The 26,174-nt window shown below is 50.0% G+C and overlaps 1 protein-coding gene across 1 annotated transcript; it reads left to right on the top strand.

Moving 5' to 3' along the window:
* The first annotated feature begins 257 nt into the window (after nucleotides 1-257).
* On the top strand, nucleotides 258-12,015 carry FEZF2 (FEZ family zinc finger 2). Its single transcript, XM_033865229.2, has 7 exons — nucleotides 258-2,657; nucleotides 7,179-7,390; nucleotides 8,265-8,398; nucleotides 8,761-9,670; nucleotides 10,024-10,158; nucleotides 10,361-10,493; nucleotides 11,380-12,015. Exons 4-7 carry the CDS (start codon nucleotides 8,819-8,821, stop codon nucleotides 11,637-11,639), a joined length of 1,380 nt encoding a protein of 459 aa, XP_033721120.1. The 5' UTR covers nucleotides 258-2,657; nucleotides 7,179-7,390; nucleotides 8,265-8,398; nucleotides 8,761-8,818; the 3' UTR covers nucleotides 11,640-12,015.
* The last annotated feature ends 14,159 nt before the right edge of the window (nucleotides 12,016-26,174 follow it).

Below are 26,174 nucleotides of genomic sequence, written 5' to 3'. Positions count from 1 at the left end.
TGGAATCTAAAAAAAAAGGGTACAAATGAACTTATTTACAAAACAGAAGTAGAGTCACAGATGTAAAAAACAAACTTATGGTTACCAGGGGGTAATGGGGCGGGAGGAGGGATGAACTGGGAGATTGGGATTCACATATATACACTACTATATATAAACTAGATAACTAGCAAGGACCTACTGTAGAGCATAGGGAACTCTACTTGATATCTTTCTTAAAGTGCTGAGATCAGATTTGCAACCATTGCCACCACCAGAATTCATATTTGCTTTGCACAAAGGGATTGTCAAGTATTTGATTTCTGGGTCCCAAGGCTTTTTCCTGCTAAAATAAACTTCCCCATCCTCTCCCAAAGCAGAACTGTTAGTTCTGCTAACTGGGTCACTTGCCAGGGAGCCAAGATTCTTTTTTCCCCTGGTGTCGTCTAGGGCCAAGACCCAGTGAGTTAAGCTCTAAGGACTTGCCAAGGCTTTCTATTAATGCCAGTTCGTACAAACATCCCATACCCCACCCTCCTACCTTCAACCTGATCTCCATCTCCCAGCACAAGCGGCCAGATTGGGTCTCTGGAAAGTGTGAGGCAGTTCCTGGCCAGAGGTTCTTTACCTGCTTCACCTGCAGCAAAGGGTACAGGTCCAAGTTCAATGCTGCCACCCCTGTACTGAGGTCTTGGGTGAGAAGAATGCTTCAGATGTGCTCCCCTGATTAAGCGTTCTTGAGCCCGTTGCAGGTTCCCTGAAGTTGTATCCACTGCCCAGGCTCCAAAGACAATTGTGTTAAAAGTCTGGATGCAGCTTGTTTTTAAGTCTGTGTAAGAGGCCAACTAATTGATGTGGTTGTCTGGTCCAGAGGAAGAAATTCAAAGTGCATTACTCAAGAGGCAGGTAAGGAGTAGTATCTCTTTGGGAAACTGGGGGAGGGGGGCAAGTCGATAAATTCAGGCTGATTATTCACTTATTTAACAGATATAGAGGTAGTATAATAGATATTAAAATGTGAACAAATAAGTGCATTTAACAGATACATGGAAGCATAACAAACATAGAGAAAATATTCAAATAAGCGTGAACAGCTCAAAAAATATTCACAAACCAGAACCCAGATCAGAAAACAAACCCTTACCAGCACCCCAGAAGCCTTGTGTGCCCAAATGTTGCCTACTTTGAACTTTAAATGAGATCATGCAGTGTGTAGTCTTTTGGATCCGGCTCCTTTGGTCAGTGTTATGTTTGTGAAACTCATCGATGCTGTTTAGTATAGCAGTGGTTTGTTGATTCTTATTGATGTATATAGTATTTCATTTTGTGAACAGACCACTCAGTTTATTTATGGATTCTGCACTTGATGGCTATTCAGAAAATTTCCAGTGTAGGACTATTACAAATCATGCTGCTGTGAACATTCTAGTGCCTCTCTTTTGGTGAGCTTAAGTACACATTTCTGTTGGGTATATACTTAGGAGTGGAATTGCTGGGTTGTTAGGAATGCAAACATTCAACTTTAATTGATACAGCCAATCAGTTTTCCAAAGTGTCCCAATTTACACTCCACCAGCCAATTCAGGCTAATTGTTTAGCTGGATTTTTTTTTGCATGGTCTTAGGAATATGGGTTCTGAAAACAATCTCTTGCCAGTTATGTGACCTTGGACATGTTATCTGTATAGTGGGCCCATTGATTGTATACGCTAACTTCATAGGACAGAAATGAGAACGACTAGAGCAGGTATTTAGCTAGTACTGTGCCGGGCATGTAAGAGGCCCTCGGTAATAAGTAATCATCTACTGATTGCCACCCTAGCTAAACCCGCAAAGAGGGAGGGTCTGTGTGTGGGAGGAGACAGGGGTGGAGGAAGAAAGAGACTGATTCACGGTTGGTGGAGCTCTACTCAGCATTTTTGCAGTTCCCATTTTTGTCTTTACCTAAGCCAAAATGCAAACTCCGGGGTAGAGAACGCAGACAGAAATCTACCTAGGAGAGGAGAAGATGGGGTTCGGCTGAACTGGTGAGAACTCGAGAAACCTGGGCAGGAAAGAACTTTTCCATTCTCACGCATACCTGGGGAGTTTCTAGCCAAGCCAAACCAAACCAACCAAACAGAACCGAGTGATTCGCTTGTACAGCGATCACAGCGTTTTGGGTTCTTACCCAGTGGGCCATCCAACTCAGACCTACTCAGGCCGGCAAACTTCCAGAAGTTTGGGCGAGACTGGAATCAGTGCCTCTCACCCCTTTGGCCCCTCCAGCCCGTCGTTTTCACTGCCGACTTAACTCCAGCTCTTAGCACTTAACGCTAATACCTTTGGGCAGGCTCCACCGCGGAGTTTAACCGGCTGCCACGTTAAATAACGCGGACGATCCTAAGCCGTCTTCCCAGGGAGTTAGAAATCGACAGCACCCGAACTACGCAGGGTCTGTCCACCACCAAAAATGCCTTTTTATTTCATATATATATATATATTTCGTATATATGTATATACGTACATGGTGTGTAAAATATATCACAACTGTCCTTTGTAAACTATTGTTTCCTTTGGGTTGCACGTCAAAACCGCGTGGCAAGAGGAAAAGGCGTTTGAGAGAAGACTGCCTCCCCCCACCCCACCCCGACTACGCCTCGGGAAATGACACGTCCGCTGGCAAATTGCTGCGAGCAGGTATTAGATCAGAGTCCTCATCAAACGGCATTTTTAAGTGAAGGGTTGTCGATAGCAGTGAAGGTATATATACATATACACACAATATGCATACCTATGCATACATATGCGCGTGTGTGGTTATATATGCCTCTAAAGCAGAGAGGACAGCGTACCAAACTTGCGCGCGTAGGGACTGCAGATCTGCTCTTTTGGAAGACTCCCTCTGGCCTAGGAGCGCGCACACTGCCCAGATTTCCGAAGGCGCGGTGAAAGTCCTCTTACGTGATCGTGAAGGGGGTGGGGAGGGTTCTGGAAATCGTGATAGGTTTGCACCACCTTCCCCCTTCCTACTTGGCTGCAAAGCCGGCTGCCCTTGATTTATAGGCGCCTCTCCTGTTCGAGGGTGAAAACCAGTACCCGAATGCGAGGGGCGCTGCGAAACAGCCGGGTGCAGTGGGACGGGCGCGCCGCCACCCTGGCTGTGGGCGCCGCAGCATCCCCGAGGACGCGGGCAGATGCAGACGGCTCTGGCCCATCTGTCCCTGGAGGCCCGGGCCCAAGACGGTGCTCGCGCGCTGCGCGCGGGTACCCGGAACCCGGTATCTCTCCGGGTGTGCCCGGCCTCGCTTGGCCGGGGTATCTGGGGCTCTTTGTCTCCCGGCCGCACTAATCCTGCTAACCGCGCGCACCAAAGGCGGAGGCCCGTGCGCCTCGGACAAGCCAGCCACTGGCAAGACGGTTCGAATGTTTTCAATAAAATGCTTCCTGGGGTAGGAAAAAAAAGGATCGCAAAAGAATTTCTCTTCAGAAGTTAATCTATTTTCAGCGGTTAAGCGCAGCACCGTGTAAATCAGATCCTAAATGTCCCCTTAGAAAGAAGTAAGAAAGGAAGGGAGGGAGGGAGACTCCTTAAACCGAAAACTTTGTTTGGTTTGGGTTTGTTGGTTTGGTTTCGGTTTTTTGTTTGTTTCCAAACGAGTTACGCAGCAGCGGGGAGAAAATATCAAATCTGCCCAGTGGGTGTTTCCCCAAACTCAGCAGCCTCGAGCGAGCCGTCTGCCCCCAAGCTACTCAACTCCCTGGGGAGATGGCCCAGGACGCTATATTATGTATTGCAACCTCATAATCGGGTGAGGAAATAATAATAATAATGGTATTTAAAATAACGGTGCCTCTTGTCATCTAGAACCAAGAGATACAAGCCACCAGGGCTGGAATTGCAACACTTTTGGGGAGTAGAAATGCTTGCCTTTTCCCTCTGTGATCCCAGAAGTAGTGCAAATGTGTGAGCTTTTGCTCCAGAAAGGGATTTTCCTCTGAGGTTGTCTACACCCCAGGAAGGCATCTGCTAAGTAATTTATTCTAAAGTGAGGGCGATTTCTGGCATTAAAAAAGAAAAAAAAAATTTTTTAAACAGAAGTCATCCTTACAGTGTTGGGGTTAATGACCATAGAAAGGCCTGAGGGAGGGGGCAGAAGAGGAGGACTCTAGCCGTGCCAGTCATATTTAATATGCTTCCACAAGAGAATCCTCTGCAAAATCAATAGACAGCCGCCAGCTGTGCTTAAACCTGAGATTTCAATTAAAACATTGCGCTCCAGTCCTTGCTTGAGCATGGATCCGCAATCAGTAGTGTGCGAGTGGCTTGGCCTGGGTGCGGCGTCCCACAGCCGCAGATCCCCGAGGTCGCGGTCCGGGTCAGACCCAGCGGAGCTGCAGAGCACCGGGCTTTGGCACCCCGCTCTGCAGCGTGGGAAGAGCACAGGCTGCCGAGGGGCGTCAGGCTTAACTTTGGCAGTGTTTCCCCACCGCGGCCGAGCTGTGGAGGCCCCAGCGTGGGCCAGATGGGCCGAGCGAAAGCGTCTGGCTATCGGCTGAGACGCCCAGAAGGAGATGGGCCGGAAGCTGAGACCGCAGGGCGGACAAGGACCCCATGGTGGGTCCAGAGCTCGTAGGCCGAGCGCGGTAGGCTGCAGCCCGCACCGTCCAGCAAGGCCGGCAGCCACAGGCCTGGGTGCCCCGGGATTGCGGGCGCCCAAGCTCATGATCCGGCCCCTGGGGCTGAGCGCACGCTGAGCGAGGCCTAGTGGGCCTCGCTTGGGCCGCGGCCACGTGCCTCCAGGTCGCGCGCTTCGCTTGGGTCTGAGCCTCCAAGGCACCGGCACCTCCAAAGTGGAGCTTGTGTACTAGTCTGGATTGGGAGAGAGCCTAGGATTTCTAATCTATCTCGACAGTCTCTGCTCACTTCTGTCGGAAAACCATTGCTTAAGAGGACAGGACTTCTTTATAGTGGGAGGCTTTGGAAAACTTTGGCATAAAAGGATCCGCATCCCTGACATACAGGTGTATTCCTGCAGCCTCCTATTGCCCTTCATGTCGAGTTACTTTGGATTTTTTTTCCCCTCACTGAAAATGTGTAGGTAGAAAAAAGTTATCCCTATTCTCACAGAACCCCTCCAACAACTCCCTAAAATCGTCAAATTTTAATACTCTCCCTTCCCCCCTGTTTTAAAGCATTTCAGCCTCAGGGGGAAAAGAGACGCTGCGGTTGAGAATGAATTTGGAGGGTTGGGGGCAGCAAATCGAAATCTCAGCACTCCCTCCACCGAGTGCCACGTTTCCCCAGTCCTCTATTATTCTGCCTGAAATCATCTCGTTTACAGAAAATATTTGTTTGCACTATTAGTTGGTACTGGAGTTAATTACTCAATGTGTTAACGTGAAGTAATATGTATAAAAGTAGGATCAGTGTTTATTGTGTGGGTGAGCTGTTGAGCGGTGCTTGAATAAACTGCAATTAGGGTTAGATAGAGATTAATTAACATGTGAGTGGCAAGGTGTAAAATAGTTTCCAACCCTCCACTTCAATATAATCTGCAGGCGAGGGAAGGAGAAGTTTGTGGAAGCTAATTAAATACTTTCATAAAAGCCAGTGTATTCACCCAACATTTGGAAAGAGAGGCACATTAGGGGCAACTTGTTTTTACCCAAATGTTTTCTTTCTGTGGAGGTAGCACTCCTTTGTGATGCTGGGGGAGAGAGAGATGGCTTATGCAGCTACAAAGAGCGCTAGGGATGGCAACGCAGGTTCACGGGAAGCCTTTGGAAGGCTTTCAGCCTGATGGAGCTTTCAAACCAGCAGATCTTTGGAGCTGCTGCCGAGATCAACAATTACCCAGTTTGGAAAGGGGGTTGGGGTGCAGTGCTGATGGCTGAACGGGATCCACAGGAAAGTCGGGATAGAAATTCGGGTTTTGAGACCCTGCCGGTGTATTGATACTGTTTCAATGTCCCGGTGAGTTGCTGGTTGGTTTCGTGTGTGGTGATGGGGTGGGGTGGGGTGGGAGGAGTTCATCTGTGTTGTTTTCACATTAACACAGGGATAGGGGTATACTGAGTCTGGAATTCTGCCTCTCTGAACATCTAAATGAAATCGGCTGTATGGAAATGTTCTCCTCCCGAGGAGCTAGCCTCTTTCTGGCTTTGAAATCTGGAAGTTCGGTTGGGTGGGGTGGAGGGGTGGTGATGTTGGGGAACAGATTCAAGACTGCCGAATTCAGGGGTAGTTTCCAAGCTTGGCAGCGTGGACAAATTAACCCACGGCAGTTGCCATCCAGGCCACTTTGCCTCGGAGACTTCTCTCTTTGTTCCCCATCCTAGCTTTCCAAGTACACTTTTCCTTGCCTTTACCTGCCACCTCAATATCCTGTCTGCAATTACACGTCAGAAGGGGAGTGGGTAGGAGAGAGTTCTGAAGGGGAAAAAGGAATGGTTTGCCTGAATTTAAAATTAGACCTTTCCTGTCTTTTTCCCTGATGCGCTTCCTGGGATGTTTTGCGGCAGAGAGGCCTGGGAAGGGGTACTCAGCCCCTCGAGACCTGTTCTTGGGTGAAAAAGGAGAGGGTTTTCTTCCCCCCGACCCCGCCAGCACTTTCTTGGGCTCCACAAGATCGTATGTCTTCGGAGATGGAATTCAATATCAAACTCTCAACCCTGTTTTCTCATATTATACCCACCGTAATCCTCTGAAACTGTAGTTACGGCTACAGAGCTCGTGGTCTTGCAAAAGCCGGCTGGCAAGATATAATTGTCCCGCAAACAAAACCCTCCAAAAGTTTTTTTTTTTTTTTTTAACCCCTGCATTCCCTCCCCCCCCCCTTTCCTAAACCTAATTCTCTCCCTGGCTCTCTTGCTAGCCGCTACGCCCCTCCCCATAAGAACCCTCAGCCTCCATCACTTTTGTTGTCGCCAAGAGCACCCGGCCTGTTGAAAGTGCTGGAGCGTCTTTGAGCAGTTTGTTGTGATACGCAGGTGGAATGGTCTGCAAACAGATGAATTCAGCCCCTCCAAACCGAGCGCGGAGCGCGCTGCTTTTGTGCGCGAGGCACAAAACGCTGAATTCCTCCGAACTTACTTGGGGCCTGTCTAGAAAAGGGCCTTTTCTTCCCTCTGCGTGTACCTCTGGCCACACTAAGTCTCTGCCCGCCCCCCTTCAGCCCTCCTCCCTCTCCCCTCTGATAATCCTTCTCTTTATTTTAGAAAAACACAAAACCCGGTTCCACGCGGTGCTTTAGTGGCTAAAAGTGAAAGAGCTGCCTTGGCAGAATTCAGCTCTATGAATCACTTCGGAAAATTGGTTCGACTGAATGGCCTTAGGAGGAAAAACGTTTTAATAGGATCCAGGGGAGGTTCTGCTGTTTCAATCTGCTCCTTAAACAGGTGGAGATTGGACCTTCTCAACTATACAAACAGTAAGTACCTATCAGCGGGGAGAGCTGCCCTCCGAATCCTCGCCCGCAGCCCTAAACCAGCAGCGGAGCCGGGCTTGGCCTCAGAAATCCGATCACAGATCAGCGATTCTGATCGATTAAGATCTCAAACGACCCTCCAGCTCGCAGTGCAGTCTCCCCCAGCCGCAGGCGGAGAGCCGGCCAGAGAGGGGGAGGCGCACCCGCCAGGCGCCGAAGCCCCCGGGATCTGAGCGCGCGGCCTTGCTCTTCCGGATGCTACGGGGTTGTCCTTAGGCGGCAGGAGCTCTCTCCCGACCTCCGACGCCAGCCAAGGCGAGCTCGTTGTTTTTGCATAAATTAATATTTCCCCATTAACAAGTTCCCCCCTCCAAACGCGGCGCCCGCGTCCATGCGCCACATCCTAATGAGGTAATTATCATTTGCGCGTGTTCGCGGCTGGCGCCGGCTCCGTGGGTAATGGCAGTTTATTAGCACGATGCCCAGCTCGGCTGCAGAGGGCTAAGGGATACTTCGGCGACTAGACGGACACCCGGGGGCCCTTTGGGGCGGCGAGTCCGGGACCCCCTGCCCTTTCCGCATCCCCTAAACCTGTAGGCCCCCAAAGTTGTGAATCACGTACGGAACTCTGCCTGGGTTTGGGCTCCCCCCCCCTTTTTTTTCCACCGGCAAAACCATCACGATTCCTCCCCCTCCCCCTCCCGTCTCTTCCCTCCTTGCCGATTCGCGAACCGCTCGCACTTTCCCGAGGGGAGCGCGGGCGCCAGTTGCCTCCTTTTAAAGTTTGAGGGGCGGTGGCGGCGGCGGCCGGCAGGCGCGGTGGAACACAGGGGCCGCTACAGGAGCCGCGCCGCCGCCCATGTCATTCCACTTCAAGTGACTTCATGTGATGTCAGCTGAATGTAAAAGACAGTGATCTCACGCGGAGGGGAAGATGTTTGCCATCAAAATGTGACAGAGGAGACAGGCTGCATGGCTCGGAACGCATCTCCTTGGCGGTGGGGGAAAGAGGTAAATGCGAGGTGGCTCTCCTCGTGCTCTTTAACTTTGCCCCTTCGCTCTCCAGCTCCCAGCACGCGTGGCGGAGGCCGGGGTCCAGGGAGCGGCTCGGGGGGTTAATTTGAGGCTCTTTTCTTTCTTTCTTTTTCTCCCTCTCTCTTTTTCCTCTGTAAACCCTCCCCCTTTCTCCCCCTTTCAAAGTCCCAGGGCAGGGGATGGTGGGTTCCTTTGCGCGCCGGGTTAATGGGCGGTAATTTGGTACCCTTGGGTGCACTTTGTTCTGCCCCTGTTCATTTGAATGCAAATGGGTGACCTGGACCCTACAAGGTGCTTATTAAATTGCGGTTTCCCTCCCTGCCTTTTCTGGAATGCAGACCTAGTGGAGAGAGGCTGCGCCCTGGCCCAGTCCGATACGGCTCAGCTCGGCGAGCCATGGCAAGCTCGGCTTCCCTGGAGACCATGGTGCCCCCGGCCTGCCCGCGCGCTGGAGCGTCGCCGGCCACTTCCAAGACGCTGGCCTTCTCCATCGAGCGCATCATGGCTAAGACGTCGGAGCCCCGTGCGCCCTTTGAGCCCCGACCCGGGGCACTGGAGGCGGACGGCGGCCAGGGCAAGAAATTGCTCAACCTCTGCTCACCGCTGCCCTGTATGATCCCCCTCCAGCCCCTAGGCTACGAGGTGCCGTCCAAGACGCTGCTCAGTTACTCTGAGCTCTGGAAAAGCAGCCTCCGGGCGGGCGGCGGCGGCGGAGGAGGAGGCGGCGGCGGCGGCGGCGGCGGGGGGGCCCCGGTGTGCGGCGCCAGCGGCTTGTGCAAAACCAACTGTGGCGTGTGCTGCAAGGCCGAGCTGGGCCTGGCGCCGTCTGCGCTACCCGCGGGCAGGGTCATCAAGCCGCAGGTCATCAACCAGGCAGTGGGGCTTCCGGCCAGCGGCTCGCTCTACTACTTCAACTACCTGGACTCTGCCGCGTACCCGCCGTCTGAGCTCCTGGGCGGCCACCTCTTCCCGTCCGGCCTCCTCAACGCACAGGCCCCCGCTGCCCTGGCTGCGCACCCCAAGCTCTTTTTGCTGGAGAACGCCAAGTTGGCCGGCCTGGCCTCAGACAAGTTCCCCCATCCGGCCCCCTATGCCCATAAGGAGCGCCTGCCCGCGCCACTGGAGCAGGTGCTGAAGGAGAACTCAGCCCTGACCGCCGAGCGCGGCGGCGTCAAGGGCCACAGCAAGCTGCCTGGGGGCTCCGCGGACGGCAAGCCCAAAAACTTCACCTGTGAGGTGTGCGGCAAGGTGAGGCCCGGGGTCCGCGGGGGCCGGGACGGGTGAGCAGTGGCGGCTGCTTCCCTGGGGGGCAGCCTGGACGGCCCCTTTCTCGAATCTGGGAGCGCCCCAGTAGCTGTCTACTCGAATTGGGGGCACAGCTGGGCCTCAGTTTCCTATTCTGTAAAATGGGGATGCCTTTGTCAGCGGCCACATGGGACTGGCACGAGCAGCCAGTGGGTTGGGAAGCTCTTTGCAAAATGAAAAGGGCTCTGGTTTCCGAAGGGGGTTTTTGGTTGGGGGAGGTAGGTTGTGCCCTCCCCAGGCTGACTCCGGACTCTCAGGACAGACACGCCACAAGGCCCCCTTGTGTGCTTCCGTAGGTATTTAACGCTCACTATAACCTCACCCGCCACATGCCGGTCCACACCGGAGCCAGACCGTTCGTGTGCAAAGTCTGCGGCAAAGGCTTCCGCCAGGCCAGCACGCTCTGCAGACACAAAATTATCCACACCCAGGTACGTGGCCCCCGGGTCCGACCCGACCCGTACCCAACACCCGGAGACTGAGCGACGGCGTTGGGGAGAGGATGACCAAGGGATCCCCTAATAACCCCCACCAGGGGCCCCTGTCCCTTCAAGGTGCCCCTTCCAGGAGCACCCGAGGTGGCTTCTCCCGGCCGGGGCCTCAGCCTCACGGTGCACACGCCCCTCTCCGCAGGAAAAGCCGCATAAATGCAACCAGTGCGGCAAAGCCTTCAACCGCAGCTCCACGCTCAACACACACATTCGCATCCACGCGGGCTACAAGCCCTTCGTCTGTGAATTTTGCGGCAAAGGCTTTCACCAAAAAGGTAACGTGCGGGGCAAGGCCCTCTCCTCACCTCCCCTCGGGACTCGGCGGGTCACCGCTAGCGGGAAGGCAAAGAAGGATCCGGAGAGAGGGAGCGCGAGAGCCGCAGGCTCCGGCGCAGCATTTCTTTGGAATCGGGTTGTGCAGGGTTTGGGTGGAAGCTCTCCGGGCCGGGTTAGTAGACCTCGCTGGACTCAGTCTGGTTGCACGGGGAGACTCCGAATTTGGGAGGTGGGAAGGGAGGAAGGAAGGGGCAGAGGGAAAGGAAGTAGGAGAAATACAAGGTATTGCGCTATAGAGAAAGCGTCCCTTTGTAGCCGGGACTCTCTTCTGAAATGAAAAAAAAAAAAAAAAAAAATCGAGGCGTAATCCACCTCCCGGGAAAGGTTTAGGCTGGGGGAAACCGCTGCTGTCTCCAGGACACTCCGCTTGGATTTTCCAAGGCACTTTCGGATATCCAAGTGGTAGTTAGCGGACCAGAGGGAGTAACTTTTAAAATGAGAAGAAAAATAATAACAAGGGACGAAGCCCGGGTTCATGCGAATTTCTTCGAGCGAGGCAGCGGCCGGGAGAAGGACCCCATGCGTCTCTGGGCAGCGCAAAAGTTTCCGGGCCGGCGGAGCACAGCGGGAGGGACGCTGTGTGGGCCTCAGGCCCCGGCGGGGCTGGGACGCGGGTCGGCTACGCGGGACTCGGCCCTCCATCCGGTAGTGAGAGCCCCGGGCTTGACGCGTACGAAGTTTGACAACTTCTTCACTCGGAGAGGTCGCGCCCGCCTAGCCAAGCGTCGCCTTCTTTGCGCGGGCACCTGAGCCAACCCCGGGACACCCGGCCCCTCCCCGTCCCACTTCATTCCCACCCCCCTTTTTGTTTTTGGTCTCCTGTAGGGAACTACAAGAACCACAAGCTGACCCACAGCGGCGAGAAGCAGTACAAATGCACCATCTGCAACAAGGCCTTCCACCAGGTCTACAACCTGACTTTCCACATGCACACCCACAACGACAAGAAGCCTTTCACGTGCGCCACTTGCGGCAAAGGGTTTTGCAGAAACTTTGACTTAAAGAAACACGTGCGCAAACTCCACGACAGCGGGGGTCCCACCACCCCCTGCACAAAGGACCTGACTCGGACAGTGCAGAGCTGAGAGCTACTGCCTCGCCCTCCCTTCCGGCCCTATCCAACCCCCAAACAGATCACACGTATAAACTTATTTCTAAAATTAAAAGAAAGGAGAAAAAAAAAAAAGCTATAGCAGAAAGGCTAAAATCTATTTATCGAAACCAGCATATTTTTGGAAAGCTAAACGTTTCCTCGATGACTGGCAGCAAACGCCTGGCTCCCACCTTTATATATTCGGGAAACATTTAAACCCAGTGCGCCGAAACGTATTTAATTCCAGGCCTCGGCTTCTCCTCGGGCGGCGGGTTTTAACACCAGGCTGTCACGTGAACGTCCCGGAAGAGCGCGGCGCCCCCAGCCATCTTTATACAGCCATGTAAATCCTCCTGTACACACGAACACGGAATATATACATATATAACTCAATAAACAGAATCATTAGTGCGTCTTTTCTTCCCCCCCCCCCCCCGCCCTCGCCGCGAGTCAGCTCACACACCCCAAAGAAGGAAAAGGAAATAGGCGTTTATAGCGTTTCCCGGCCCAAATGCGACTTCCTCTGGGGCACTGGGACCAGGGAAAGGCCAAACCGTTGCTCGTGCGGCGCTAGCGTGTACATATGCCCCAGGAACCAAGGCTCAAAGGCCTTCACCGGCCCCTACGTTGTACCAAGTTTTTATTTGGTAACTGTTCTGACCGAGGGATTCTGGGTGTTGCCTTATTTGGGTGAGAAAATTGCAAAAAGAAGGGGTTAAAAGGGGCTGGATGTCGGAAAGCAGGTTTTGGGTGCGTGTCCTGGAGCAAAGAGTCGCGCCGCACCGCACCGGGGTAAACGGCCAGGGCGCTGCTCCGCCGGGGCGCTTCTGGGCACATCCCCTTCTCTGGGTGACCTAAGGGGAGCCACTCTTCCACCCAATCGTTCCTGGCGGCCAAGTGTCCCAGCCTGTCCGGACCTCTGGGGCTCTCCGGCCCGCGTTGTGGTCTGGGGCCGGCCTCCGGGGGCGTGCGCCCTGCCGCGGGAGGGCGCACCCGGGCTCCCGCAGCTCGCCGCCGCCGCAGCCCCCGGCGTCTTGATTACGGCGCAGTTAGCCCATTTCCTGAATAGCCATCTCCGCCGCCGAGCACGCTGATGAAATGGTCTCACGCTTGCTTTCTAAGTAATGACCCAAATTAAGAGAGAAAACAGAGACCCTTCAAACAGCATTACATTAATCATCTAATCATTCCCAGGAGGGGGCCGGCCGCCGCCGCCCCGTTTGATCCGAATCTGGATAATCAAGAGCTCGGATTACTGGCTCGGCGCGCCGGGCCTTCTCCCGCTCCCCCACCCCTAATATTCGCGCCGCGATTCAGCCCACGTTTTCTGGAACAATGTTCCCCAGCGCCGGGAGGAAATGTGGAGCGGGGCCGGTGAGTGCGCTTCCACGCAGCCTCGCCATTGCAAGGGCTAGGGCGGCGGCGTCTGGGCGCTGATCCCACGCGGACTTCCACTGCAGGTGGAGGCTATTGGGAGAGATGGTTAATGCAAAGGGAAATCTCCAAGTAACTCTGAAAGTGACTCGAGTGAGGTTTATCCCAACGCCCGGTATACAGTAGGCGCTCAGTGCTGCTTGCGCAAGGGGCTCCCATCATCAAAGAAGCTCGCATTTCCCGAGCGCTTGCTCCACGCCAGACACTCAAAGCACATTCTTTGGAATATTCACAACCCGCAAGCTGGGGATGATTATTCCCACCTTGTGGAAGGACGGAGAAACTGAGGACAAGATAAAAGCTAAATGACATGCCTCGGGTCACAGGAAAAGGTAGGGTCAGGGTTCGAAGTCTAGGCTTTTAGAAAACTCAAACTGCCTTCAGTCCTCGTCGGTGGAGGAGGAATATCCCGATTGGGACTCGGGCAAAGACATGCGGCTGCTGGGTGGACGCTCCGTCCAGGTCACAGCCAAAGGTTGGTCCCCACCCCCAGCCCAGTTCGCACACCCATTGCGCGGGGAAGGAGAATTGTCGATTTTGTTTGCACAGAGGACAGCGACAGCTTCCTCAGGCTGTCGCGGGGGTATTTTTAGTACCTCCGATTCAGAAATAGGAACGTGTACATTAGAATTCCATTTCCTGAAAGGAGAGCGTCCTCGTTTTTTTTGTATTCCTCTCCCCCTCCCAAGTCTGGGAAGACGCAGCCAGGGGAGGGGGGGCGAGGAAGCGAGGAGGAATTTAAATGTTAGCTCGTTCTGGCTGCATTTCGCTGAGGGGAGATTGGGACCCAGAGCGATATGCAGATTTAACTCCGAAATCTCGGTGGATGCCACAAACCCCAGGAAACCCCACAATGGGCAAGGAGGACTTGGCGGCTAAAGATATGGAAATAGCGCCTTGCTCTTCCCAGACATCTATCCCCAGGGGGCTTGCGGGCTGGTTCGAAGAGTCCGCTCCTTTCCTAGTTATCTTACTAGGTTTGATTAGCCCCGCCTCAGAGACACACACCCCTCCCCCTTTCTGGGAGCTGCTGGGTGCCCTCCGACAGTTGTCTCAACCCAAAATCCTTTACTTCTTGCGTCTCTGAAAGGATCCTTGGTAGATGCGCTTCTTGGAGGCCAGACAATGGCCGGGGCAGGCCCACCTTCTTCCTAAACAGTTCCAGAACTTTGGGCAAGGGGCAGACACAACAAAATTTAGTGCAAAAGCATCCTCTTGGGGAATTCTTAGACAATTGCGTTAAAAAGTTGGCCTGCATATGGGAATCGTGATTCACTACTCCTCTTTCTCTTTAAGAAGAAAAGATAAATAAAAAATAGATGGGACACTCCCATGCAGGGAAATAACTTTCTAACCATCAAGTAAGAGAACCTTCTCTGAGGAACTTCTTCTGTAATGTTTTCACAGGAGAAAGACTAAAAGGGTTGCCCATCTCATAAACCGGAGAAATTTATTTCCAGGTGACAGTCCTGAAGAGGGTTGAAGATCCCATGCTTGCAAACGACAGCAAATGAAATAAAACCAAAGCGTGGGGGAGGAGGCATTTCCCTCCTGGACTGCTCATTTCTGTCTGCCGTCGGGGAGAGGTAAGGAACCGGGGCTCTGAGCTGAACCTGGGCAGAGTTACTGGAATACTCCAACCTCCTTGAGCTTGTTTCCTCCTAACCGATTGTTCCTTAACCCTCACACCAGCGCCTGTCAATCGCTCTCACCTGAGAAGGTGTTATTTCACATCTGGTGGTAATTGTAGATAAACAGAGCCCCTCCCTATCTACAGGGCTTAGCTCGGCTTTCCCCAGGTTTGAAGTCCCTCCTCCTTGGGTTAAGATGTCTGCTTCCTTCAGCTGTGGGATTCAAGAAAGGATTCCTTCACCTGAAAAGTAGTGCGAAGAGAAAAGGAACCTTCTGTCTGAATGACTAAACACCTTTCACAGCCAGGGCAGGTTCTGACACCCACGCTAAGCCGTTGTAAGTAACCATCCTAACTGGGGTCCTTCTTAGTCATTTATTCCCCATGCATCGGAATTGATGGGTGAAAGGCTCTGTTTTCTGATATTTTTCCCCCTCTTAATATTAAACTGTTTGCATGACTCGTAGTTTCCATTATTAACAAATGACTTAAACAAGGTAGTCATCAGCCGCATATTAATATTCTAACCTTGATTAAATTGAAGAGGCCTCCCTTTAAAAATATTTTTAAAAAATCAAATTGCGGGGGAGGGGAATCCTGTCACAGACACAAAAAAGACTCCAATTATCTTTTCCCCTACAAGATGTTTGTTCTGTCCATGACTGCTCACACTTCAGCAATCTTGCCAGCAAGACTCAAAAAAAAAAAAAAAAAAAACCCTCCTTCTTCCAAAGCCACAGCCTTGTACATAACAGATTGTACAGTCCTATTGCCTTAGGCGGGTAAGAGGTTCCTCTCTGCTAAGAGCGACACAGAGAAGTTGCCAGCAGCATCCAGACGCATTTTGGGGGGCACTGGGCTCGCTCTTGCCTCGGCTGCAGAAGTGTGCCCGTAAGGTCCCCATTTTGCTGTTTGGCTCTTAAGAGGATAGGGAGCCGCCTGAGCCAGGCCCAAGAATCACAGCAACAAGGCATCCAGGTGTGCAGGTGGTGAATGAGCTGGGGGGGAGGGGAGGGCCCGAATAACAGTGAGGGTTAGTTGGGGGGTGCTGCCAAAGAGAGGACAGGAGTCTTGAGAAAATGCTGGGAAATAAACAACCTCGAGGCAGCTGCGTTGCCCTTTTCCCTGCACTTCCCTCTGAAACGTCTGAGCAACCAGTTTGCTCCTAGAAACATGTTAATTGCCAACGGAGCTCATTAAGGCATGCACATGCAAAACACAGCAAGAAAGATTAAATGGACAAAAGCGCAATAATGAACTGTCAACAATCGGGCCCATCTACGCGACCAGGATCACTCAAGAATGAGGCATTTAGAGGCAACAAAGGATTGTCTGAGACAGGAAGAAAAGACGACCTAGACTTTTGTTTAGTCAACACAATTGATTACAAATGAGAGATTAACAGGATAGCTTCAGATTTTTTTAAAAAGAGGCAGAAAAGAAAAGTCCAATTAAGTCCACCGAATGTTAACTACATTGCGTTCCATGCCTAGCCCCAAAGAAATTCTCATTAAACCATCCCTGGCGATCCCTTTTGGAAAGTAATTTGTCTCCCTGATGGAGCAGAGAAAGAGAATCGTGTAAAAGAAAGCGTTAGTTCTTGGCGCAATGAGCTTAGGAGACACACTAGAAAGAGCCAAAGGGGGAGTTAATGAGCATCTGACAAACTGCTTGGATTCAGGCCTAGAGAACAGCGATGAAAAGATGAAATTGGCCAACAACTATTCTTTATATCAAACATAAAAAGGCCAATCTGAAATGGGGCTGCTCAAAACTGGTTGAAAGTACATAGCCCAAGAAAAGGGAGCCACAGCCAGGCCCCTTGGTGGACACTGGACAGAAAGAGACAGAACTCAACCAGCCAAGAGCTAGGAAATAGGCAGAAAGATGGCAAACTCCAGCCACCGGCCCCACGCCTTTGGAGGTGCTGGTCTGAAGCTCTTGGTGCCCACCGCCTACCCTCTGAAGGTTACTTTCGTGAGGGAAAAATGTATCAGTCTAGCCTTTGAGGATTCCCTAAAGGTTCTGGTAATCTGGTCATTAACTCCTGGCATTCTTCAAACTCTTCCTTTCTCTTCTAGAATCATAGCCAGGGTTACCATATGTCACTAATTCGCATCCAGTTCTTCTATTCTCCCTCCTAGTGACCATTCAAAATCCTCACCCCCAGGTGACTGCCTTCCTAATTCTGCACAGAGCACAGAGGTGGCAGGATCATCATACACAGATTTGTGGACCAGGTGATGAATTATTTAAATCATTAAGTTATTTGAATTATTTCTTATAGTTCACCTGGCTTTAAGAGTCCGGCTCATTTTAACACTTCCTTTTTTTGAAGTAAGTAGGTCAATGTATTTGTCTCTTTGAGACACATTACATCTTAATTAAACATAAACATCCAGGCATCCTAGCAGCAGAAGTGTTTGGGGTTCTCGTACACTCCGTGTCCAGTAGAGCCAGGTAAAGAGAATCTAAAGGTGTGATGGGGTTTCAACGTACTCCACCAGCTAAGGAACCCAGAACAAATTCTGTGGTTTCTTAACGCCTTATTTATTCCATCTTTAATGTGGGACTGATGCCATCTCAGATACTAGAGTGCAGCGCTGAAATCTTGATTCTAGGTTTTGTACTCTTACTCTCCAATCCTTGGTAACAGCTATCACATTTCTGAGGGCTTGGCTTGCACTTCGAGACTTTGCTCATGCTTCATGGAAAAAACGTCTCGGTGCCTAGAAGTAAAGAATGGGGAAGAAAAAGTATACCAAATCAAAATGAAAACAGTCATCCGAAGACTCGTTCTGGTTTTCAAAGCACGGAGGTGTTATACAATCTAGAAAGGTGGATTTCAGGAAACAGGGGAGAAAACAAGACTCTTCTGTTGGAGATCAATCGGAGTCTGATATAATTCGGTTTTTATCAAGGTATCCTGCCAAGGCCACTCGACCTGACACGCAATCTTTGCAGTTTCTCTCCTTTCTTTAATGTTTTTCAGTCCTGGGTCATTTTTGGAGCTCTTTTTTCTCCAAGAGTTTCAGTGTCCTCATTTTGCCCCCCGAAGTGGGTGGCGCTGAATTGCCTTGGGAAGGATAGCATTATTTATAAGGAGAAAGTCAAATGAGGGGTGAGGAGTCTGGCACCAGAACCGCTGAGTTCAAATCCTAGCTCAGGTGCTTATCAGGGGAAACTACCTTGTCTCTGTTTCTGCACCTGCAAACTAGGACTAGTTCCAAGCACACCTGAAACTAATATAATGTGTGTCAATTATACCTCAAAAAGAAAAAAAACCAGAATATCTATCTCACAAGGCTGTTATGAAGCTTAAATGAGTTAACACGTATAATTAGAACGTAGAATAGCACGTGGCACATACCTAGGATGTATAACAGAAGTTAGCGATGACTATTAGAAAAACTCAAGTAGTAAAACTTGAATACCGCACTTTATAAAGAAACTTTACCTGTGTTATCTTATTGACTCCTCATTACGTATTCATTAGGTAGGTTTTCTTAGCCCCATTTTAAAGAGGGGCACACCAAGTTGCTGAGAGGGTATGACTTCCTTTAGTTCACACAGCTGGAAGGAGATGGAGTGGGGACTCATACTCAGATGATTCTGACTATGGGTCATGGTTCTTACGGGAGAGTGCACAAGAATTACGTAACATTTTTGCTAAAAATGCACCTGAACCCCATTTACTGAGAGGCTGGGTCAACAGATCTGCTCTGTAGCCCAGGAATCTGCATTTTAACTGGAAGCAGTTGGTTCCCAACTACACTTTAAGAAACACTGATTTAGCGTCCGTGTTCTTTCTGCCTCACGACGATGCTGCCTGTAAAAGATGAAACAACATCATCAGATCTTCATAAACTAATTAATACACTTGATCATTCATTCAAGAACTATGATGTGAACACGTCTAATGTGTCAGACACTATGCTGGGTGCAGGAGTTACAAGGAAGAGAATTCTGAGCATAGCCTCTGCCCTGGAGTTTATATAATAGAGTAGGGGGGAAAATCACATACAACAAAAATCCCCATATGATACTTGGTTGTGAAGATGAAATTGGGCATTCAATCCAGTCTGGGGTGGGGTGTGTAGTGGACATCTGTTATTTTTGCCAGCTGATCACCATTCTCCCTTCTGGTAACAACATCCAACCTTTCCTTTGGAGACGCCGGCCCCTTCCCCACTCTCCATCCATAAGGTTAAGGTGGGGCTAGTCCATCCCTCCATGGGGGGCATGTGACCCAGGCCTGGCCAATCAGAGCACAGCATCTTCTGGGCCACAGTGACTGGCTCAGGACTGGCCACCTGACCCAAACGGGGCAATAAAGGTTCTGCCCTGGCCTTAGGCTGACGCAGAAGCCTTTCCCGTGGGGTTCACGGGTGGGTCGAGTGCTCCTCTGGGGTCTGGTGTACGCATGTTACAATGTTAGGGAAGACCTTCCCGTACTGAAAGTATCAGAGGTGGAGAGGGAGAGCAATTGAAAGGCGGCACGAAAGACGCCATCGGACTGTGGTGTGATTGAAGCCTGAGGCCCAGGTGGACTTCATAGCTCTTTGCTCTAATATGGAGTCTCCCTGCTCGCCCTGTCTCTCCTGACGGACACTGGGCCGAAGAAAGAGAAGTCTGAGATGCCTCTCTAGAGGAAGTCACGCCTGCATTGAGTCTTCAGAGAGCAGGAGGTGTTAGCAACCGAAGAAACGGAGGCAGCGCTATCTCAAGCAGCCTACGTGAAAGTCCAGAGGTGAAAGAAACACGGTGAGTTGATGCAACCAGATGCGGTTGAGTACGGCTGGGATTAATATCACGAAGTGTGACTTTGAAACTTAGCTCTGCTTCTGAGCAGCTGTGAGAGTCTGGGGTGCAGTCTTGCCTTCTCTAAACCTCAGATTTCTCCTCAGCAAAATGGGCACCGTAGTAACACGGGCAGCTCTGGGGTGTTACGATTCAACGCAGTGCAGCTCGTCAGACACCTGATCCGTTGCAGGTGTTCAGGTAAAATGATTGTGATTATTATCACCGGGAGGCGAGGCACCTTAAGAGGGAGAGACTGGTCGGCACCGTAAATTTCCCACGTTGTCCAGTGGAGTGGTCTGCTGGAGCTAGAGCTGTCTTAGGGCAGAGATTCGTACGTTAGCACCCTGTCAGCATCTGCCTGACTGTTGCAGCCTGCCTATTTCTGAGTAAAGCAGGGAATGTAGATGAAATATCATAGACTTTGGCGTCCCATAGACCAGCTGCTTCTAATAACACTCACCAGCTGTGTGACCGTGGGTGCGCCGCTTAGCTGACACATCTTTAAATTCGTTAACGTTGAAGGGTTGTTAGAAGGGCTTAAATGAGATAATATGTGTAAGTGCCTGGCATAGTTAATGAGCAATAAATGATAGCTCTTTACTCTGACTCCTAATAACTACTACTACAGTCATCACCCTTCAGATCTCGAGATCCTTGGTGCAGGGTTCTTTAGCAAATAAAGTGCTATAAGCAGGACAAGGGCAGGGAGCGTCTGCTTTGTTCGATGCCGTGTGCCCGAATGCTTGACACATAGTAGGTACACTAAAATTAAGAGCTGGATATCAGCTTCCACTCCTCCCCATGGGCAGGGAGGTTACCCCGCTCCGTCTTCTGGGCAGCCACTGCCACTCTGATCTTGTAGCAATTCAGCCATCAAACGAATATTTATTGAAGGCCTGTTACGCGCCAGGCGTTGTGGTGGAGGTACTGCTGTGAACAAGACAGACTTTGGCCTTGTGGAGCTACACATCCTAATGGTGGGACACAGGTGATGAGCAAGGCAAGAAGCAGGAAACAAATTCACATTATGGTAAATGCCAGGAAAGAAAGAGAGTACCTCATAGGACATATGTGGGAGAAGTCTACTTGAAATAAGTGGTCGGTACCAGTCTAGGTAAAATTCAAGTCCCTCATGCACCCAAGAGCTAAGAGAAGCATCAATACAACTCGAGTCGGGCCCTGGAATTAATGCACTTGGACTTAATCACAAAGCTTCTCCTCCCCCACAGCTCCTAATTACCCACTGGTTGGTCCAGCTCAAATCTGCTTGGGACTCAGAAAAACGGTTTTTCAAAGTATGCTACAGAAAAGAAAAAGCACCCCTGGGCAGTGGGGTGCTGTAGGCCATTGACCCACATACCATTTTCCCACTGAATGGCACGGTAATTGATCAAAGTAAAAAAATTTATAGAAAGAGATCCTGCTGCCATGTTTTTAAAGCATGCGTTTCCCAGCCAAGTCTCCAGATGGAATCACCGAAGCGACACATCCTTGACTTAAATGTGACTGTTTAACAGTTATATTGGGTAGGCCATATTTTTCCAAAGGAGGTGGTTGCTTGTCTTAGGAACTTGAGACTCTTAACAGACTTTTGGGTGAGAGCTTTCCAGGATACCACTCTTTTTCTCTCACTTCCTGAAGGCACAGGAGTCAGAGACCTAGCTGTAGTGTCAGGAGAGGAGAGGAACAGTAGTGAACTGTTACATAGCTCATGGAACGATGAAGTTTGTAGGATGTCTTCATGACAGGGACTGCCACTGATGAACAGTTCATAAGCATCAGCATGGTTCTGTTGTTTGTTTTCACCTGACCATTGTCTACCTTCCCTCCTGGTTATCAGCCTTCTGATTTTGCTTTGAGGGAGCTGCCCTTCCCCACTGAACACAGATCACTGGAGTTGTGAAGAAGGCCGCCGCTCCCCCCCCCGCCCCGTGACATGTCCACCGGCCAAGGGACAGGCGGGGAGCGTAAGCTAAATCACGCAGATGCTTCCTTTGGAATGCAACCCTTGAGCAGAGGGATGAGGCTATAAATAACTGGAACTCATTCATTCCCCAGAGACTGTGGATCAGCCCATTACATATCCTGTGTTGCCCTAATTCCTGCCCTTCTGAACCTGTGATTATAACCTTCCCTTTGTACTGTTAGCTCCCCCATAGCATTCCAATGAATGAATTTTCCACATAAATTGACCAGAGTTCTTTTCCGTAGTTTACAGCCAAAGATACTGACTAGTACAGTAATCTTCTCACCCATGGCCCACCTTGTCCTTGTAATTCTTAGAACATCTGAAGTTCAAGACTGGTTTTTCCTGCCCGTCATTTTGATAGTCTGCCTAAATCCCTTCTTCTGGTTGTGAGAATCTTTCAAGTAGACATGGCCTACTTTGCAACATGAAAAGCGTTTGGAGGAAGAAAACTCTATAACCCTATCCACACCTCACATTATTTATTTATTTATTTATTTATTTATTTTAATTTTTGGCTGCATTGAGTCTTCGTTGCTGCCCGCGAGCTTTCTCTAGTTGCAGCGAGCAGGGGCTACTCTTTGTTGCGTTGCACGGACTTCTCATTGCGGTGGCTTCTCTTGTTGCGGAGCACGGGCTCAGCGCACGGGCCCAGTAGTTGTGGCTCGCGGGCTCTAGAGCACAGGCTCAGTAGTTGTGGCGCACGGGCTTTGTTGTTCCGTGGCATGTGGGATATTCCCGGACCAGGGCTCGAACCCATGTCCCCTGCATTGGCAGGCGGATTCTTAACCACTGCATCACCAGGGAAGTCCCACACCTCGCATTTACATACAGAATAAAAATGTCTCCAGAGGTGGGACTGCGGCTGAGCAAGCAACTCAGGGATGAGAAAAGTTACAGCTACAGCACTACCATGATGAGATTTAGGGTGGTTCTGCTTAGAAAGAGCTCTCAGGGAGGGAAATGGACAGATGTTGATCCAAGGGTACAAACTTCCACTTAGAAGTTTAATAAGCTTTGGGGATCTAATAGCACTGTGTGTGTACTTAACAGTACTGTATTTTATACTTGAAAGTTGCCGAGAGAGTAAATCTTAAATGTTCTCACCACAAAAAGAAATGGTAATTATGTGACGTGGTGGAACTGTTGGTAGCACTATCGTGGCAATCCTTTCACAATATACATGTATCAAATCAACATGTCGTACAGGGCTTCCCTGGTGGCACAGTGGTTAAGAATCCGCCTGCCAATGCAGGGGACACGGGTTCGAGCCCTGGTCTGGGAAGATCCCACATGCCACGGAGCAACTAAGCCCGTGCACCACAACTACTGAGCCTGCCCTCTAGAGCCCGCGAGCCACAACTACTGAAGCCTGTGCGCCTAGAGCCCATGCTTCGCAGCAAGAGAAGCCACCGCAATGAGAAGCCCGCGCACCACAACGAAGAGTAGCCCCCGCTTGCTACAACTACAGAAAGCCCGCGCAGAGCAACAAAGACCCAACACAGCCAAAAATAAATACATAAATAAATAAATAAATAGATTTATTAAAGAAAAAATAGTTGTACATCTTAAACTGACACAACGTTATATATCAATTATATATCAATAAATCTTGGGGGAAAAAAAATAAAATACTTCCCCGCCAAAAAAATAAAGAAGAATGAGCTCTCAGGATATAATCTGGTTATTTCTTTCCGGTACTCCCATGATTTAGGGACAACTTAAGTGTAGTCTACTGAAAAAGAGGACTTCTCAAGACAGACTTCAGGAAGATACTGGCTGAGGTCAAGCAGTGCATCGCGAGAAGGCTGGCTTTCCTTTGTGGGCGTCTGAGCCTAGAAGTTTGAGCTTTGTTTATTGATGGACACAGATCCTATAAACCTGGTGGACATAAGAGCCAAGAAATTTATCAGTATCTATCTTGTGTCCCTTTCCAAAAATAAATCAATATAATTTTACCCAAACCTCTACTCAATAAGATGATCAATACAAATAGAAAATCAAGTTAACAGATAGGAAAGTACACTAGCTAGTAGGGTTACTGAGAGAAGGGATTTGCTGTGACAGACACTGAATTTCTTGGTAGCTAAAGGGAAGGACAGTGGGTTATATTATGCTGACATTCTTCAAGAGATGCCAGAAAACAAATAGAACCGCTTCCTTGATCAGATTTTTCTTGTAGATTTCAAGTTACCTCTTCAGTCGTGAATCTTGTGAAGTCTGTGCTCATAAGCCCGCATATAGGTTAGCACCAGCTGGATTGTGTAGTAATAACTAGAAGGTGCCAGCCAACTTCTGTCATGGCACGGCGTACACAGAGTACAAATGCGGAAAGTCAAAGCCCTCTGCCTTGTGGCTGATTCATGAAAATGCATCCCTTTTAGATATACGGTCCTCTTGGCTGGAATTTTCTCTCATATCAATTTCTCACAGGTTATACGTCTCTGATAAAATGTGCAGGTTTTCTCTGGGGAGGAGAGCAGAGCGGAGTTGGATGTCTGGAGTGAGCCAGAGTAAACGCAGGATTTAAACTGTAGGCCTACGATTAATTTGAAGAACATGCGGGGTCTCGATGGTTATCTCTCAAATCTATAAAATTGACATAAGACCATTGACGATCTACTGCAAAAGAATATTGTGTTGGAAACAGAATGCACTGATGTTTGCAGTTGCACCCCTCGAGGGATGCTTTGCAGAGCTCACAAGTGGAAGCTCTGTGCTTAAAGTACTCCTCACGTCACTTCTGCTTAGATCATAGGAAATCAGTAGCTTTGGAAGTCAGTGTTATATATTCCATCCTCTGGGAGAACAGATGTCAGAGTGTCTACTAGAGAGGAGAGATTTTTATTTCCCTATGAGTTGTGTTTTTTTGTTTTTGTCAATGGGGGTGATTTCCTGTTTGGTTTGTTTTCCCACATCTGGTACTTTGCACCTGCTCTTCCCGTTTTCAGCCTACAGAGTGGCCTCCTCTCCTCCCTCACTTATCTAGTGGCTGGCTTCTGCTCATCCTCGGAGCACAGCTTGCTTTGGAAAGGTCTTTGTCGGAAAGGAACGAGTTACGTAATACTGAATCTCTAGTAGCACTTGGGGTGGGTTTGGTCTCCAAAGAGGCTTATCCCTGGAAAAAGCCCTAGCTTCCCTCCCTCCCCCTCATTATCCTAGATGGGCTTCTTCTGGTCTTCTCCCTCTCATTCACTCCACATTTCTTCCCTTCTTTTTTGTTTTTAAATTTATTTATTTTATCCTTGGATGTGTTGGGTCTTAGTTGCGGCACGGGGGATCTTTGTTGAGGCGTGCACGATCTTTCATTGAGGCACACGGGCTCCTCTTTAGTTGTGGCGTGTGGGGTTTTTTTCTCTCTCTAATTGTGGCGCACAGGCTCCAGAGTGCCTGGGCTCTGTATTTGCCGCACGCGGGCTCTCTCGTTGAGGCACACAGGCTCAGTAGTTGCGGCACGGGGGCTTAGTTGCCCCGCAGCATGTGGGATCTTAGTTCCCCGACCAGGGATCGAACCCGTGTTGCAAGGTGGATACTTTACCACTGGACCACCAGGGAAATCCCTTTTCCCTTCTTTTACTTCATAGTACTTAGTACAAGTCATATTCCTCTCGTTTGCTCCCTGAGTATACTGGGAGGACCACAGTGCGGGGCCATGTCGTCACCTGTGGGTGTTCCATGCCCAGCTCCAGCCTCATCAAATCTAGGTCTGAATGAAGTTAGGTACTTACTCATTTAAAAAAAAAAAAAGGAAAAAACATGAAGTGTTGAAAAGGATATGCAAAGTTCGGAAGGTAACTGTTGCTGGTCCCACGCTCTCTTTCAAACTGGGGGGACAAAAACTCAAATCAGCAGGATTTATTTTCTATCATGAGAATGAGGACTTATTTGGTATTTACGAAGCACAGGGAATTTTATGAACACTATTCTTCATTCTCTCAAACTTTTAAGGCACGTGCCCTTTCGTTTGGGGGGAAAGGAGGCTCCAAAGACTCCAGTGTGGCCCAGCTCTTATGGGCTAAGTAGGCACTGATGGTACAGCCAGCTTGCTCTGTGCCTTTCCCACCTTCGCAGGAAGTCTTCTTGACTCCTGGATGTGGCTCAGTTCTATACCCCCTCACAGATTAGTTCAACACAGCTTCCTTCCTCCAAATGCCCCATTCGAAACTCTCATAGCTTTTTGTCTGTAGCTCTTGTATGATGTCTGACATTTTTCTACCTTGGGTCACCAATTTCTTCTTCAGATTGCTTTCCCGGGGCTCCCAGTCTACGTCCAGTCTACGGGTACAATCTCATCCTGTGTTGCACTCTCCTTCATGCTTTAGGGATTCGCTGTACTGGTGTCTTTCTATCCTTGCAGCAAGCAACATCCTTTCATGTCTCGGGCCCTGGAATATGCAGTTTCTTCTGTCTGATGCACTCTTTTCCCCAACATTATATTTAGCTCCTCTGTCCCACTGAAGACTCACCTCCAATATCACCTCTTTGGAGAAGTCTTCCTCGACACCCAGACCCGTTCCCCTCACCCCATTTGGCATTTTGCAAGGACCTGGATTTTGTTTTCAGCATGATCACAACTAGCAGTAATTTTTGTGAGCTGGTTTACTTGTTTGTCTTTCTTTCCTGCTCTGATCTGAGCTCCATGAGGGCAGGGACCATGTCTGCCATGTTGATTGCACATCCCCAGCACCCACGTG

This window comes from Tursiops truncatus, chromosome 10 (assembly GCF_011762595.2).
Source record: "Tursiops truncatus isolate mTurTru1 chromosome 10, mTurTru1.mat.Y, whole genome shotgun sequence".
Lineage (NCBI taxonomy): Eukaryota > Metazoa > Chordata > Mammalia > Artiodactyla > Delphinidae > Tursiops > Tursiops truncatus.
Note: the sequence above shows the minus strand (reverse complement) of the source record. Positions and strands in the feature narration are given on the sequence as shown.

What these genes read in the sequence shown, in the direction of transcription:
- FEZF2 (XM_033865229.2), top strand. Translation starts at nt 8,819, where the DNA reads ATGGCAAGCTCGGCTTCCCTGGAGACCATGGTGCCCCCGGCCTGCCCG. An exon ending in CCTGTGAGGTGTGCGGCAAG is followed by an intron (nt 9,671 to 10,023) that starts GTGAGGCCCGGG and finishes GTGCTTCCGTAG; the next exon opens with GTATTTAACGCTCACTATAA. An exon ending in CAAAGGCTTTCACCAAAAAG is followed by an intron (nt 10,494 to 11,379) that starts GTAACGTGCGGG and finishes GGTCTCCTGTAG; the next exon opens with GGAACTACAAGAACCACAAG.